The sequence below is a fragment of the Telmatherina bonti genome, assembly GCF_933228915.1.
Source record: "Telmatherina bonti genome assembly, chromosome: 10".
Classification (NCBI taxonomy): Eukaryota; Metazoa; Chordata; class Actinopteri; order Atheriniformes; family Telmatherinidae; genus Telmatherina; species Telmatherina bonti.
Window position 1 is genome coordinate 18968369 of NC_136628.1, and position 17736 is coordinate 18986104.

Consider the following 17736-nt stretch of genomic DNA (forward strand, 5'->3'; position numbering starts at 1 on the left):
TGTTATGTATGTGTTATTAATAGAGCTGAGCACTGACCAAGAAATGTTACACAGGTGGTCTGAAACATGATGTGAGTCACCAGCTCTCTCAGCCCCTAACATCAAGAAATCTGTCTTTGATTAGCATTGTGACTTTGTGGGACAATAATTTCAACCTCCAAAATATTTGTCAGAGGCTTTATCTAACTTCAAATAGTGTCCTCTAGTGGAGATTTAACAGTGCTGTAGAATGAACATGAGAACAGATTTAAATAAAGTTTGATGGCTTGACTTCTCTGCGTCACTCAGAGACACAGAAGGGAGGTATTGCTCCTTCTCAACATGCTACTCGGCTAAATTTAACCTGCCTGCAAAAAGAGCACACGCAAGGACTGAATGTTATAAGATCACTGAGACAAAACATATCTGAGCGGACGACTTGGTAAGACAAGTTTGATACTGATGTGATTGTGCTGACATAGTTTTACTTAATCTAAATTTAAATGACTGTTTAAACAAACTTGGCAGCAAAGGAAGAAGTTAAATGTTTTAATGACATTAGTGCTCTAATAACTCACTGTTACTACTTACGGAACCTCTTGTCTCAACTATACACACACACACACACATCTATGTGTTACATCTAACAGTAGTTTTGTTCAGGGGATCAAATCAGGTGAGCAGGTAAAATTTTGTGCATGTATTCATTTAAGCATGCTTAAAATTTAGATCCTGTAGTGCATGCAGAACAAGAGCAGTTATATCAATGCATTGCTCATTTAATTGGTCAATTATTTTTGTTTTTGTTTGTTTTTGCCTTTATCTGTTGTTTGTCTGTCATTGCTGCTGATTGGTCTGTGTAGATGGTCACATGGACCAAGAGAAAATCTGACTGGTCATGAAACAATTACAAGAACCTAACAGGAAAAGATTAAAAAACAGCAGAATTATGAAATATTTCGGCATGAACATGAGCAGTAACCACGACATTTAGATCAAGACACCACATTCTCAAAAGGATTCAGTATATGTTCTTTGGAATTCCTTAATGTATCAACATCATTTGCTGGACAACCATAAATCTTTGTACTGACGAGTGTGTTCTCCAAAATATTATTTAAATGGCTTGAGTTTGATCCTATATTTGCATCCTTTTGTTTAAGAAATAAATTACAGAAGAGTATTAGTAATTTAGCATAAATGAAGAAATGTTGGCATGCTCTAAGCAATGGAGTCCAGCTCTGGTCCTCAACACATCTGATTCATTAGATGGCCCTCTCATCAGCTTGTTGTCAAGTTCTGCCAAAGCATGTTTACCCATTTGATTTAGGCATGCTGCAGCAGGAAACATCCTAAATCTGCAGGACAGTGACTCAAGGACAGGCTCTGTTCTAACTATTTGGTGGAAAGTTTAATTTTAAAATATGTGATTTCCTCCAACTGGTCAGAACAGACAAAGATTTTCAGATGAGAGGTAAAACTTCCTTAAACGCAATAAATATAAGGCCTGTTGACATTATTCAAGTTGTTATACCATTACCATGACCAAAAAATACCAATAAATATTAGTATGCTAACTTACGGAACAAAGATGGTATCAGAACTACTTTCCAGCAACATTCACACTACAGAAAAGATGGAAGCATTTAGTTCCTGCAGAGGAGTTTGCATGACTGTATCTTTGTAGTGTAGTGCACTGTTGGTCACATTGGATATATATGACCAATAATGAAGAATTACAAGTAAATACTACAAAAAAAATTCAAGGGTCACAAGTAGAGTTGCCAGAGGTCACACTTTGTACGGGATAGCCCCGCATTTCTGTTACTTTTCACACGTTCCACATAACGGGACGCCGTCCCGTCTTCACTTTTGTTAAGAAAAAACAAACAAAGCAATACTGGCTTTTACTAATTGTGTGTGGCAAAATATTTGACGGCTGTCACATCACACCGCCTGCTGATTTGAGTTGCACTCATGTAGCCTAAATCAAATTAAGAGGCGGGACTTAATGTACATGTAGGATGCACCGGTGCACCCACTAATGAAAATAAATAAATACATACACCAATTGATCATGGAGGACTGGGAGACAACCGCAGCGAAGAAGAAAAGAAAGTGTAGTTACAACAAAAACTGGGAAAGCATATATTCCTGACTCAAACCTGTTTGAGGAGACTGTGAGAGGGTTTGTCAAAGTAATTTTTCCATGTCACACGGCGGGGAATATGACGTGAAATGGCACAAAAATCCAAGTCACAAAAAAAACTCGCTACTTAGAGGGAGGCTTTATAATAACACATCTGTTATCTTTGGTTAGTAATTTTATTACCAAAGAGCAGAATATAAAGTTTTTTTTTTGGTTTGTTTTTTTTTACTTTGTCATGGCAAGAGTGAGTGGAATCTCACAATGTCCCACATTTTCTGTCTTTGTTCCACATTTGGTGAGAGAAGATACGGTCACCCTAGTTACAAGTGAAAACAAGTTTGATGATTCAATACTTAAAGCTAATATAACAACTTAAAATATCACTTCATCCTACTTCTTCTATTTCTCCCTCAGTGTTACCAAGCCAGCCAGTTATGGTGAGTTACAAACGTCACATGAAATATGTAGCCAAAAAAAAGAAGACCTACCTTCCTTTTCACTTTGTATTTCCTTTTATCTTTCACTCAGAGTCATCGATCTCGAGCCTCCAGGGTGCAACAGCATGCCCACTGTAATACCTGCTACAGCCGGCGCTGCAGGGCGCGGGTGGAGGTCTCTGTTTGCTGCGTGCTCACCTCTTGTCGTCTGCTCTGTGGGGCTGTATTCCACCTCTGCAAGGAGGAGGATCACCTGCTGCTGTGCCCTAATGTAAGGGTTCCCTGTCTCAATGCTTCCTTTGGCTGCACTCTCCAGATGCCTCGCTCCTCACAGGCAGCTCACCTTCAGGTGTGTCCAGCCAGCGTGGTGTGTTGCTCCATGGAGTGGCTTCGTTGGCCGACTGATGACACAAACCCACACAGCTTTAATGCCCTGCAGGACAATGTGATGAAGGACAGTGAAGCAAAGGTGGATGCTCTAGATGTTGCCATGGCTATGGTTGATCAATCAGACCTGTACAATCGCCTTAAAATGAAACCCCTCTATCCAGAGTTGATCGATTCAGAAGAGGAGGAAATAAAGGAAGAGGTGAAAGAGGATACAGCAGTCGGAGGGTTTGTTGATAATATTCCACAAAGAGATGCCAGTGAAAGTGAGTCTTATATATGCGTTGGTTCAATGTGAAAAAGAATATTTCAAAAGGTGTCCTGAAATGGGAGGAAGCGTGGTCACCTATATGGCTTCATACACACTTTAAATGTTTCAATCCCTTATAAACATGCCATTTATTCAATCTTTCAAAGACACGTTGAAACTTCTCAAAATGACAGGTTTTAAAAAGATAATACACCAAATCAAATTCTAAGTCCTAATCTTGTGTCTTTTCTGAAGGGCATGCTGGAAACGGCACAAGTGCAAATGATGTAGTAGAAGAAGCTCCACAGAGCAGTGCGGGACAAAGATTAGCCATCAACAAAGAAAAATACGACCTGTTTGAGATGATGTTCAACATGGACAAAGGTGGCTGTGAGGTCGCTCAAGAAAAACTAAAAAATCCAAACCAAAACCAAGAGTCTGGTGACAAGTCCAAGACCCAAAGTGTGAGGGATCCAAAAGAGGCTGAGAGCCAAACCAAGACATCTGCAGACCACAAAAACACAGAGAAAAATAGTTCTGCTGTGGACAAAAACTGCCCTGCACCTGACACAAGTAAGACAGGGCTGGCCCCGTGGCAGGAAGGGGTTCTGGATCGTCTGTGTCAAGAGCTCACCCCGCAGGAGTACAACATGTATGTGGTGCATCATGGGCGCATGCTGCTCGCCTTTGGGCAAATTGAAGCTTGTACCCCAAGGGAGAAAGACTTTGTGTATGGCAGCTTGGAGCCTATTCCTGTGCAGACCGTTCGCTCTTTCAAGGTGATCACTTTAAATGTACTCTAAATAAAAAAGTAATATTCTAAGTTTTGTTATTATGTCACACTTAGTTTACTTAATTACAAAGCAGATGTTTTTGTCCTCTTTATATACTGTGCAGAGCAAAGCCAAAGGACCAAAGCTAAAAAGCCGAGCCCAGATTGATGGCCAGCTCACATTGTTCTATATTTCTAAGACTGTCCTCAAGTGTGTGTTTCTTAAGCTCCAACACAGAGAGTTCCCTGGAGTATATTTGGGCCCTAAAACAGGCCTGATGCAAAACAAGCCAAGTCAACTTTATTTATAAAGCACTTCAATAGCAACTGCTGAACAAAGTGCTGAACATAAAATAATCAAAACAGCCAAGAGGGGGATCAATAACTGAAACCAAGGACCTGTTGTACAAAGCACAGAGGCTGTTTCACATCAGGTTAGGTTTCAAGTGTAAGTTTCCATGGTGATACACCCTGATAAAAGGTGATTTTACCGAAAACCAGTCGACTGGAAACTAATAGTTGAACCTAAAGGCACCCTGCTGTCTTGAACACTACATTCTCCCAGGATATTTTATAAGTCCAACGTTTGCTGCTTTATTCTCTCCAGTCTTGCATCTTCACATTTTTCTTTTTGTAAGGTCCCTGACAGTTATCACTACAGGCGGCGCGTTCATCTATACGACCAGGCAGCACGACCACAGAGTGAACGCAAAGGTGTCGACACATCAGACCTCGGAGCCAGTGAAGATAGCTGGTTCACTGATGAAGCAGCCGCCACCCTGCTGGGCTACGCTGAACAGGCAGTCATGGGTCACAAGGTACAAAAAGGACAAAATAGTGTGATATAGCTTTTCTACTTTTGAAACCTTTCAAGAATTTACTTATAAGGTCTTAAACACAAAAAAGCATTTATTTATTATTGAATAGGTTTGTGACTTTTTTGGTTTGTCTGATTTTTCTTTGATTGCATAGATCAGTGAGTCAAAAGGGGCTGATGGGCTCTATGTTGATATAGGAACACAGACGCACTCTTTCCATTCAGCTCCATTTAAAGGAAAAACCACCTTGGCTGATGTGATGACAGACAAACCAATGAAGCTTCATCTGCAGCTGCAGACGGAGAGCGTGAGCAGCAGACACCACAGAGACAGCTGTGTCTTCACCTTCCTCTGTGGTCACACCTTCCACCGCAGGGAGTTTGCTACACACTTCAGGTGTGTTTGTCAGTTGTAAACTCCAAGATTTATCTGATAATGTCATGTCTTAAATGCCAAGGCTTAAAGTAAAGATGCTGCACAGTCAGGGAATTCAAAATCCAAAAGTAAAAATACAAAAAAAAAACACTGATGGCGAAACTGAAATGGACCCAAAATTAAACAGGTAACATTCTAGTAATTAAAAAAATGGAAAAATAGTGGTGAATATTCACGAGGAAGGGGAAAGTAAAACACGTTATAGGGGCATGGGAACTAGCATCTGAAATCCAGTATGAAACAAGATGAGGAAGCAAAATTAAATATAATGCAGCTGAAAATCAAAGTATTCATTCATTGCTTGCTTCATTCTTCTAGTCAGTGTTTGCTTTAACACTTCACTTAGTCAAATAAACCTTTTAAATAAGGTATGTCTGTCTTCATCAGAGACAGTACTGCATAAAATATTACTGAAGAAGAAAAGGTATACAGTAAAAAACAAAAAAAAACAAAAAAAAACACCTCACTCATATGTTGGTTAATGCAGCGATAACTGTTCTGCCACGTAGGAGCAAAACATTGAGCTTCATCAAATCCTTGCAGTCTTGGTTTGATAGTTCTATTACAACTTTTACCGTGTTCTCACTTCAGGCCTGACCACAAACCATTTGCCTCTGGTTTCTCTACAGGCGCACGGTCTGGTGTACGCCACATGCCGTTCATTGTTGTTTTCATTCTGCCTTTGGTCAAGCAGGTCAAGGCCTGTGTTTTTAGGTTCACAAAAAAAATAAATAAATAAATAAATAAATAAATAAATAAAAAAATAATAATAATAATAATAATGATGATAATAATAATAATAATAACACCAATAACAATAATAATAATAATATGATCATAATAATAAGAGCAACATGACAGGATAACTACTTGTGTTAGGTATTACGTGAATTTAAAAAGTATTGTTTAGTAATAGTACACAATCAATAACAAATATAAATTATAGGTATAATTAGGGATAAACATGTTTATTGTGTGCAAAAAAATGTGTGGTGAATCATTTTTATTACAGGAACGTGCACAGTGACATCCAGATGTGTCTAAATGGATGGTTTGAAGAGAGATGTCCGCTGGCATATCTGGGATGTACCTACAGCCAGAGGAGGTTTCAGCCGGCCACACACAAAGCCACTGTCACCTACAAGTGAGCACATCCTACGTTTGTTGGTCTACATTCTAATAACTGGTCGCACAATCACAAATCCAAAAAATATTGATGTTGTTCTTTTAGTGCTGAATGTACATAGCAGGATTTGCATTGTACAATCATATGTGCTTTATGATTGATGCTCATGTTAAGTCCAAATAAATTGTACAACAATACCAGCTACTGACATAAAATGATAATCTATACCGGCATTGTCCATGGCAAGGATGTGTTCTGGCCTTCAGACAGCTCTAGTCCTGAAGGGTCACAATCCTGCAGGTTTTCCATGTATCCCTGCTCCCACACACCTGATTAAAATTAATCAGTCATTGTGTGGAACTTCATAGACAGTTGGAACCATTCATTTTAAGCTGGGTGTGTTGGAACAGGGATACATTGAAAACCTGCAGGACGGCGGCCCTTGAGGACCGATGTTGGACACCACTGCTCTATCCCAATTCCTCCTCTTCAGAAACTAAGAGTCAAATATTAAGGCCAAGGGGGAGAAATTGGGATTGTGCTTTGGTTTAATACCACCACAGATCAGTTTTTGCCCACCGTGACATCTTTAGGAAACGACAAATAAACAGAAAAACAGTAATGTTAATTTAAGCAACAGTAGCACTCATTTTCATAATTGAGCAAGGTGTTCGAGCTGGTAGCCTAAATATGATTCATTATCGTCTCAATTTGAGTGGACTACTGATTTATTATGCGTCCCATTTTTAACTGTATTCTGACTGTCTTTTTGTTGTCCCACTGCTGATTTTTTGACAGTTTTACCCAGAATATTGAAAAGAACCCAGAATATTGACAGTGCTACAAAACAGCATGCATAGATAAGCACTAAGCCCAAAGTGATGAAATCTCAGTTTATTAAATACCCTGATAGACAGTGGTCCAGGATCTGTTTTCAGATACACTCTTCCAAGGTATATATAAATTCATAATTGTGAAAAACAGGTAAATTTGGTGGCATATCAGGTCATGTATTAAGTTGCAATGAATGAACATTTGTGTCTTATACAGATGTACTAATCACATATATCTGGTAAGAGTTGATCAGTTAGACAAACTGGTCATCTTATCTTTTTTCTTCCTGACAGTCAGCAGCTGAGAAGTTTCAATTTGCGCCCCATCCTTCTACCTTCATTAGATAACAACTCCTCCGGCAGGGCTGTGGATTCTTCCACCGCTCAGAGGGGGAGTGGAAGTGGAGCCGATGAGGCTGATGACTCCTTAAGCGCACTGCCTTATGAGGTACTGTGCCACATGGCCAGCTTTCTGGACAGTCTGTCCCTGTCCCAGCTGTCTCTGGTGTCCAGGCTCATGAGGCAGGTGTGCTCCTCTTTGCTGCCGGAGAGAGGGATGGTCACCTTGCGCTGGGAGAAGCAGACTTCCACAAATGGACGAGCCAAGTGGACAGCTAAGCCAGTAAGATTTATCATGTGCATTCAGCGCCAAGTCTATCACAAGGCGTGATTCATGTTTTCCTCATTACTCCTGTTTTTCTACAGGTGTGGGAGTTCAGTCGTCTGTTCTCCTCAGTGGATTCATGGCACATGGCAGATACTCCTCCTCTTTCTGCTCATTTAAAAGTCTGTCCATATTACCAGACCTCTGTGCACAGTGAGCCAGTTCCTCTGCCCAGCATGAGTGAGAAACAGAAAAAGAGCAGCAACCAGAAAAATCTGAGCCTTGTTAATCATTTCACTGGAAACCAATGACAAAATGAAGATAAATGAATAAATAAAGGAAGAAAATACTGCAAGTATAAAGATAATTCAATCAAATCTTCATGTAAAAAATCACTAAACAAAATAAAGGCTGTCTGCCCGAGTACAGTTTTGAGTCTTTAACTGCGAGATGTCTGGTATTTTTCTCTTCTTTCTTTAGTTTGTTTTCTTTTTAATAATAATGCTTACATTCATTGTTGTTTTTAGCAAATGATTTAGATTTATTAAATATCAACATTACAACAATGAAATTTTAAATTTGACACAGTCATGTTATAACAAACACTTAGTTTAGGTTTTATATACTCAAATTAATTAGTAAGGATGGCCCGGGCAGGTTTTTTTCCATGTTTAATTTAAAAGATATTTATCATAGACACTGCACATTTACCAAACTACTCACTCCAGTGGATATTAGTGAGTCATAGATACACCGATACTCAGTCAAGAATAAACAAATAAACTATTCCATTTAATATTTACATACATTGTAATAACCAAGTTTACCCGAGTGATAAACTAGACAACAAAATTATAAAGCAACATTTTTATATAATATTTATGCTATACAGCATTATAAATATTTTTTATAGATTACATTAAACTTAATAGAAAGTCAATAAATTAAAAATAGAGAAAAGCACCTCTGTAGATGTCTAGTTTTTTTTTTTGTTTGGTTTTTTTTGTTTGGTTTTTTTAATATCATCGTGTATAATTCATCCATCAGATGATTAAAGGGTTAAACTTTAAAAAAAAAAAAAAAAAAAATCCAGTATGAAGTCATGTTTAGATTTAATTCCATGATCTTTACTAAATGTTCGTTGAATAAGTTCAAAAATACTGAAAAATTGTATCTTTGTCTAAATATTCCTGAATCTAATTTTAAGCTCCCAATTATGTTTTCAAAGAAATTGATCAAAATGGGATTTTCTGTCTTGTGGGGAGGACTGGTACCACCAAGAAGCCCCGCCTTCCCCTCCTGCTTGGTGGCACCAACAACCCCTCATACCAGCTGCTTCAGAAACGCAGCGCCGCACTGCACGTAAAGCCAGAAGGTGAAGACGAGGTTATTTCTATCAGGCTGCAGCAGCGTTCATTCAGTCCTTAAAAAACACCAGACAGCAACATAGTTTGCTGTGGAGCAAAACGGGAAACAAGCGACGTTGCGCAGACTGATCGGCTCCTTTGTTTCCTTCGCTTCTGGTGCACCAAGGACAGAGAAAGAGGTCCAGGGCCAAACGAGGTCCATGAGAAGCGGTTTGGAGAGGATACAGCTTCTGGATCACTGTAGGCCACGGTAAGTGAGCTAGATTAAAGCAGTGTTGAAGGTGTTCACTGGCAATTGTGCATGAATAAAACTATTAAAAAAAAAAAAAAAAGATTAAACGAGGTATCTTGTGTGTTAGACAAAAAAGGGGGAGGAAAGCACGAGTGGTGTGATACTGCAGTAACAGATGGTGTAATAGCCTAATTGTTCTATTGAGCGGACAAGCAAATGATAGATTGTTCTTTTCAGACAAATATTTGGACATTTTATCTGTTTGCAAGTAAATCTGACTCCTGCACCACTCTGGTATCCTCAAATGGGACGCAAATGTTTGTGTCCTTTGCAGACATCAGCTATCGACCTATGTGCTCAGGTTGTGTGGGTTTGCAGTCATGGACGCAGGGAGGCTGGAGCAGCAGGTGGCCAGTGTGGAGAGGGGCATCGCCTTCCTGAAGCAGGAGCACCTGGCCATGCTGACCGGTCTGCACCTGGAAATCACCCACCTGAAGAGGCGCTGTCAGGGTCAGTCCAATAGCCACCCTGCTCTTCTGCATTTCTTATATGTATATCTGGCACCCTGTCTCATCTTCTGTGCTTCTACCTGTGTGCAGAGCTAAGCTGTGAGCTGGACTCCAGGTTTCCTGACAGAAACACCGCTGGTAAGAAATTACAGCTCTGTGCTGACAAGGGTAAAGATGATATGTTGAAGAAACTGATCCAGCATGGAAGAAGACTGTGCACGTGTGACTCTCTCTGGTGGTGGATTGGTAACCTGTCTATGGGGTGCCCTCTGGTGAAATGACAAGCCGGGATGAACACAAGCCACCATGTAAACCCGAATCGGACAAATTAGGAAATAAAGTAGCAAATGAATGAACCATTTGTAAATTAGGCCAGCACGAATGTCAGCCATGGTAAAACTGTACATACAGCTGGCTTTTATTAGCTACCAGGCAACACATTTATGTCCTCCCTGGGCTCATTTTAACACCAAATGCGAAGTTACATCTCTGGCAAGTGTTCATTCATTATCCTAGTTCGATTAAGGGTCGTCGGGAAGCTGGAGCCTATCCCAGCAATCTTTGGGCACTGAGACGGGGTACACCCTGGACAGGTCGCCAATCCATCGCAGTCTGCCAAGTGTTATGAAGGCCAAATGTGTCGTTGTCTGTCCATATTAAAGTAAAGTATTTATAAAGCACTGTTTATGCACAAAACAGTACAAATACAATACAGCTGACTGCATATGCACAGGTCAAATATTGTTTGATCAGGTTTTGTTAGAAACTGGCACTGATAACAACTGGATCTGTGTTGGGGGTGGGGGGGGGGGTTATGTTGGGGTGGTCTCCATAGCTTGTTTTAACTTTATTGTAGTTGAGCTGAAAAGAACTGATTTAAATCCTTGATTTTATTTCTGTGAAGCAGCTTGCGAGAGTGGCGGGACTTGTCGGGGTTCTAGAAACAGTGGAGATGTAGATCTGGATATTGTTGACAAGTAATAGAAGAGGAGTCTGTTGTGGTAAAGGATGTGGCCAATAGGGAACATATAAAGTGAGGAGGACCAAGCTTTGAGGAACACCTAGGAACGGAGGGGCCAAAGAGGAACGCAGGGTTGTTGGTGTGCATTAAGTGTTGTCTGTTGAAAAGATGGGAAATGAACAAGGAAAGAGCACAGGCAGGCAGGTGAGAAGGCAAAGCAAGGCAAGTATATTTGTATCGCACAGTTTGACAACGGGGTGATTCAAAGTGCTTTACTGACAGACGTTGAAACATTACAAAAAAAAAGAAAAGCATCAATGAAGACTGAAAATGAAAGAGAAAGAAAAAAAATTAAGGATGTTAAATAAAAACAATATTAAAAACATATTCTACATAGTCTTTGAGACATTAAAAAACACAACCTGTGGGCAGGATGTCCAAACAACAGGAGTTCGGTGGACATAGTGTATTTCCTGAACCTGCTGTTGGTGAACCTACTGCTTATCAAATATCCTGGATTTTGTCCGTGAAGAATTTGACAAACTCATTGTAGGCTTTGCTGGAAGGAAGTTCAGGTGACACAGGAGAGTCTGTTAGCCCGTCAAATGGCGAATAAGGCTCAAGCATTGTGACAGCTTTTGATAATAATGTCAGAGAAATAGGACTTCTTCAAAGTTTATTTTTATAAATCACAATGAACCAGTAGGTTTGTTTTTCTAAATCTGCACATGGCTTTCTAACGCTCTTGTTTTTCATATTTCACCAGCATTGAATTTCTTCATGGAGACTTTTTCCTTCCAAAGCCTTCACCTCAGTGGAGCATGAGCATCCATAATGTTTGACATGGTGCAATGTGAGCAAAAAAACAGATAAAAAGATTTCAACAGATCAGATTGTTGTTAATAAGGTGGGTCAGGAGTTGGCTGGTGATGACATGTTCCTGGATTTGTGACAGAAAGAGAAGGTTGGAGTTGATCAAGAAGTTTGACATGAGATTAGGCTCAAAGGCTTTCAGTGTTCAGACTAAAACCTTTATAGTCAGTCACTGGTGTCTTCGCTTCTTACCAGTTGCTTCAGTTGACAGATTTGTAAAGAATGAGATCACTTTTAGTATTTCTTTTCAAACCTCATTCCACTTTGGCTCCTAAAAAAAATTTTAATTGTTGTGAAGATAAATTTTTAGTTACATTTTTTTTTTATCTTGAAAAAATGAGAGAACAGAGAGAGAGAGAACACACACAAATACACACACACACACACACACACATATATACATATATATATATATATATATATATATATATATATATATATATATATATACATACATACATACATATATATATATATATATATATATATATATATATATATATATATATATATATATATATATATATATATATATATATATATATATATAATATATATATATATATATATATATATATATATATATATATATATATATATATGTGTATGTGTATATATATATATATATATATATATATATATATATATATATATATATATATATATATATATAAATAAATAAATAATCATTATAGTTATAATGTGAAGTTTTTTGTTTTCCAGGTTCCTGTTTTATTTTGTAATTCAGTTTCCTGTATAGCCTTTTTGTTTCTTTTCATAGTTTTCACCTGGTCTCGTTAGGTTAATTTACTACACCTCTTTCTTGTTTGGTTTCCATATGTATATATAAAAACAAATAATCATTAGGTTCCAATGGCTACGGGTAATGTTGCCTTTACCTTCCAGGATTTCTCCAGTTGTTCTTCAGTCCTTGACAAGTTTTTCTGTTTTCTTCCATAGTTGAGGATGAATACATCATAAAATTCATAACATCAGTCCTATCCTCCATTTTAGGTTCCTCTCATTGCAACGCTCTCTTGGGTCTTTTGTTACCTGCCACTTGTCCCATGAATTGGCCTCTTCATGATTTTATATTACAAAGTAGAGCTTCAAATGTAAATGGACGGTCTGTTCTCTGAGTTTTTTTCCATGCTTTCCCTCATACTCTGCTGATAAGGTGTAATAGAGTGGCATTTCCAAAAGATATGGTAATCTTTGGCTGCATTTTCTCCACATAATCTACAACACTTCATAATGTGATATTTCTGTTGTACTGGTGTTTTAAAACATCTTGCAATGTTTTCCAGTAATATTTTCCATGAAAGGGACCTTGTTGTTCACCATCATTGCTTTTTGATCATTATTGTAGTATTTTCTATCCATAATCTGCATGTTTGCACGCATGAGCATACAATCCATATTCGACTACGTATGTGTTTCGTTTGTGTCTTTCAGAGGAGGAAGCAGAGCTGGCAGCGCGATGCGAGGCTGCGGAGCGTCTCCTGGAGCGCCAGCAACATATGATGGTGGCTGCTCGTGGGGAACTGCGGGCCGGCCGCGCACGAGCATCAGCGCTCGGGAGGAGTCTCAGGGAGGAAGAGCGACGATTCCTGGAGGAGCTGAAGCGACGCAGTCATAAAATTACGCTGCTAAATCGAGAACTTCAACGCCAAAATGTCACCACAACGACCCTCTGCCATGAGCTACATGCAGCACGATTAAAACTTTTTCAGCAGCGTCAGAGTGCGGGGTCTGCTGCAGAAAGAGAGCAAGAAGCCAAAGGACAAGAGGAAGACGAGGAGGAGGAGGATGATGATGAGGAGGAGGATGATGAAGGGGAGAGCTCAGACTGGCTCTTGTCTCCAACTCCTCCTGCCTCCCCCGCCCAACCAGATTGCAAACAAAAGAGGCGTGCCACTGTGAGGGAGGAGAGGGTCAGAGCTTGTGTCCCACAGGAGAGAGTGACGGCACCTCAAAGGCCCCACCCCATGCCAGACCCTGCCCTCTTCTTGGTACCGCTCAGATATCGCCTCCTTCGCTTGAGGCAACCAGTGAGACTGCAGGATGGAGAGGGCGCAGAGGATGAGTGGGAGGATATTGAGGACAGCAGGGTGCACAGGAGGGTAGACATGGGTGCAGGAGAAGGAGAAACCGCTCTGTGACAAAGATGGAGGGATGAAGTTGTCTTCCGGCAGGTTTTAGCCAACATCTGATCCATTTTTATAACTTAAGTGTCAGAACAGACAGACGTAAGCTTGTGGTTGTCTGTAGATTGCAGTAAGTTTCATATTTAGAGTTATTGTCATAAGCGTGTGTGTGGTCTGACCGATAGATAAATGTATGGGAAGAATATGTCACATTGATGGTGCAACATGCATTTTGAAAGGATGAATGGGGTCCAGAAAAATCTGATTCATATGGATGCCTTTTCATTTAAACACTGTTGGTCACAGTTTTTGCCTATAATTAGTAGCCTTGCCTCTGGATCAATGAACACTTTCACCATGTTGATTAAAATGGCTGCTTTATCCCTGCACTATTCCAGGTTCAGAGGTTCACTCAAGAAGGCTTCGGCGCATTTTGTATGATTTGCACTTTATTAAATTCATGCAATGTGCCTGTTGGCAAAACAGTTTGTCTGTTGTCATGTCTGTTTTCAATGATCAATAAGGTGTAAGAGAGTTTTGCTGTTCCTTAGCCTCCCAGTAAGTCATAACAATATGACACAGAACTGTAATGTATGATGGTAAAGTAGCCAAAAGGAATTCCTGAATTCATGATTTTGATATTTATCTACATGCCTCCCCTTTGCCGTATAAAAAGACCTTGTCTAAAAGAAAAAAAAGATAATCCTGTCCACACTTTTCATGTGTTGAAACAACAACCAGAGGCAGACTGGAAGGGAGGAGTAAACATTTTTTAAATAAAATTCTAGGTGATGCAAAAATGGGAAAGATTCCACAGACTGTGGAAAAATACAAAACATATAAATGCAAATTGAATAAAACTTAATATACAGCAAATACACAACAAAATAAACAAAAAGATTTGACAACTGATGAATCAGACTGGAGGTAAGGAAAAAGAAGGAAGGTACGTCCAGGGCAAAGCAGGAAGTAAAACTATTTGACACAAACCAATAAAAGAAAAAATGAAACAAGAAAACCAAACAGGAAAAAAAAAAAATTTAACTAAAATGTAAAAAAGAATTTTCTGAGGAGCCAAAGAATAATAAAACAAATCAAAAAGGATAAATCGTACCACCACCTCAAGTTTTTTTCTAAAAGTTCCTAAAATCTCACAGATTCTTTTTGTTTTGGTTTTATTAAAATAAGTCTGTCACTCAGTGTTTTAGTCCTGTCAAGGTGAAGGACCCAAGCCTATAGATAAATACTGTTCACAATAAAAACACACAAGATGAGTTGTGATTGTTAACATCACATACACTGGGGGGCAGTGCAGTCCTAATTCTTAACTGGGATTAAACTGGAGGGATCCAAACATTTTCTTACAGGATTTAACAACATTCTGTTGCTTGGATTTTTTTTTTTACCATGAACACATGGACAAACTGTCCTGCATTTTCCTCTTTAAATCATGGGTCATTAATTTGTCGGTGAAGAAACAATATAACACTAAATTGTTTTTTTATGTTTAAGCTACACTTTCAATGACCAAGTGGCACTCAGATTGTTTGAATGAATACATAGAAATGAAATAAGGAACAGATAAAGGAAAATTTCAGAAACAAATTTTAGATTCCATTTATAATTAATTTATTGATAAAATGTTATCCAATAAGATTATATCTTTTCCAATCTGAACACTAATGCAAACCACAGAATAAACATGCCTCCTTTCTTGTAGCAAAATGTTTAGAAAGTTCCCACAGTTGTCCTGGTGACCATGTTGAGAATGTCAATGCAGTGCTGCCATGACAACCACAGACCTGCTTTTCAGCTCATTCCAAACACTGTGTGAAGACGACAGCAAGTGAATGCAAAGAGCTTTAATTTGTACACTTTTTGCGCTCTCTCTTTCTTTGGACGAGGATGGTTGTGATCTACTTTGTAGTTTTCACAAAACTCCTTGCAGTCAAGTAAACCCTTACTGATAAAACCTCTGGTCAAAAACTGGTCAAACAGCCACTGCTGTTTCATTGGCGTTGTTACAGTATGGATGCTAGGGATGGCTAAAAGAACCAGAACAATTATAATTTAAGCCATTGCTTGTTGCATCTGTTTCAGCAAGGGAAATACAACAACAACAAAAACAACAACAACAACAACAACAACAATAATAATAATAATAATAATAATAATAATAATAATAATAATAATAAATAATGTTGTTGTTATTATTATTATTATTATTATTATTATTATTTTTATTATTATCATTATTACTATTATTATTATTATCATCATCATTATTATTATAAAAGCTCTTTGCCCAGGTTAGCAGGGTATATTAGTATAGAGTGTTAACAGCTCAGTGATCTAAAAGGGACAGAGACCATTTAGTGCTTTATAATGAATCTTTAAAAGCTTCTGATCAATTCTACAACATACTGTCAGCCACTGTAATGGTGCTAAAATGGGTGTAATGCGATAATAACTTTTTCGATCAGGGGAAAAATCCTGGCAACAGAGTTTTATATTGTCTTTAGTGTCTCTGTTCATTGATATGTTTTATTATGACAAGGAGTACTCCAGCTGTGATTTATAGAAACTGTGTAGAATCGTCTCAGTATCTTTACAAGTTAAAAAAAAGTTCTTTAAGTACTTCTGTGATGATGAGTGTGCAAGTTTTAAGGTATAATGGTTAAAGAAGCACATCTTGTTGTCAAAAAGTCAAAGTCAGCTTTATTATCAGTTTCTTTACATGTACAAGACATACGAAGGAGTTTCCCACTGTCCCACGGCAAAGGCAAGAATGGACATTTCAGCACTAAAGTAGCCATTAAAATAAAAGTGCACAGGCATACCAAATATCTGACATAACACTGAGACTTGTCAAACCACAGACTGAAGTTCCTTGCAGCTAGCATCATGTGATCCACTAAAGGCCCAGCAGATGACTTTGCTCATCTGGTGTGATCCAATTAAAATTACTTCACTTTAAGTGAAGAAAGGTTTCTGATATCCAGTAAGTCATGGAAGGCATTCAACTTCCAATGGTTGGTGACAGTAACAGACAAATACACCTGAGTGCTGTGTGCATAAAAATAAAATGAAACATAACATCATGTCGAAAACTGACCACTTTGCTCCACCCTACTCAGCAAGAGAAAATGAAGATCTGAATGTCTAAGAAGTCATCAAGTATGTGTAAATGTTCTCAAATTGCAATGTTCAGTTTATACAACCCTTATCTCAAAATAGTGGGAATTCTGTGTAAATGTATAAAAAACAGAATGTAATGATTTGCATACTTCATAAACTTAAATCACATGAGGTGCTGAATCTTAGGATAAAACTATTTCATATAAATTGTGTGATTAATTTGAACTTGATATCAACAAAACATGTCAATGACACTGTAAAAAATGTAAATGTTTTTTATTCATGAAAGGTTTGAACTGCCAGCAGGTCAGTACAGTACCTGTACCCTTCCTCCAAAGCCATGCTACTGCGATGGATGCGGCATATATTTTTAATGTTGTCTTGCTTAAATATGAGAAAACCTTCCTTAGAAGAGACATTGTATCTTTCAAGGAGGCAATTAACACTACCTCAGCTGTAGTAAAGGTCTAAAAACGCCTCTACAACCTGAGGCAACTGAGGAGTGTTATGATTCCAAAAGAGCTGATGGTGAATATTTACAATTACGGCATCAACAGTGATTTGACATTATGGATTCATAGTGTGGTTTTCCAGCTGCACTAAGGCCAATCAACAGGTGTTTCTGTGGGAGGTTAAAACAGCAGGAAAAATCATGGTAACTGCTCTCCCTGAGATCAAGTACTATCTCCAGTACCCTCTGTCCTAAGGTGCAGAACATC

At 38.6% G+C, this 17736-nt stretch overlaps 2 protein-coding genes across 4 annotated transcripts; both read left to right on the top strand.

Annotated features, from left to right (window-relative positions):
- Positions 1–283: 283 nt before the first annotated feature.
- fbxo40.2 (F-box protein 40, tandem duplicate 2) lies at positions 284–8233 on the top strand. Of its 3 annotated transcripts, XM_079247669.1 has the most exons (10): positions 284–421; positions 2543–2565; positions 2657–2836; positions 2915–3218; positions 3458–3981; positions 4613–4792; positions 4947–5188; positions 6240–6371; positions 7481–7808; positions 7892–8233. In XM_079247669.1, the coding sequence occupies exons 2-10, from the start codon at positions 2563–2565 to the stop codon at positions 8099–8101; spliced, it is 2103 nt and encodes a 700-aa protein (XP_079103795.1). In that variant the 5' UTR covers positions 284–421; positions 2543–2562; the 3' UTR covers positions 8102–8233. The 3 variants fall into 3 exon arrangements, with proteins under 3 accessions (XP_079103795.1, XP_079103793.1, XP_079103794.1); XM_079247667.1 differs by having other exon boundaries at positions 2657–3218; XM_079247668.1 differs by lacking the exon at positions 284–421 and adding an exon at positions 454–655 and having other exon boundaries at positions 2657–3218.
- Positions 8234–9053: 820 nt separating this feature from the next.
- On the top strand, positions 9054–14295 carry LOC306761485 (uncharacterized protein). The gene is made up of 4 exons (XM_079247677.1): positions 9054–9407; positions 9724–9899; positions 9989–10036; positions 13188–14295. The coding sequence occupies exons 1-4, from the start codon at positions 9358–9360 to the stop codon at positions 13892–13894; spliced, it is 981 nt and encodes a 326-aa protein (XP_079103803.1). The 5' UTR covers positions 9054–9357; the 3' UTR covers positions 13895–14295.
- Positions 14296–17736: the final 3441 nt, after the last annotated feature.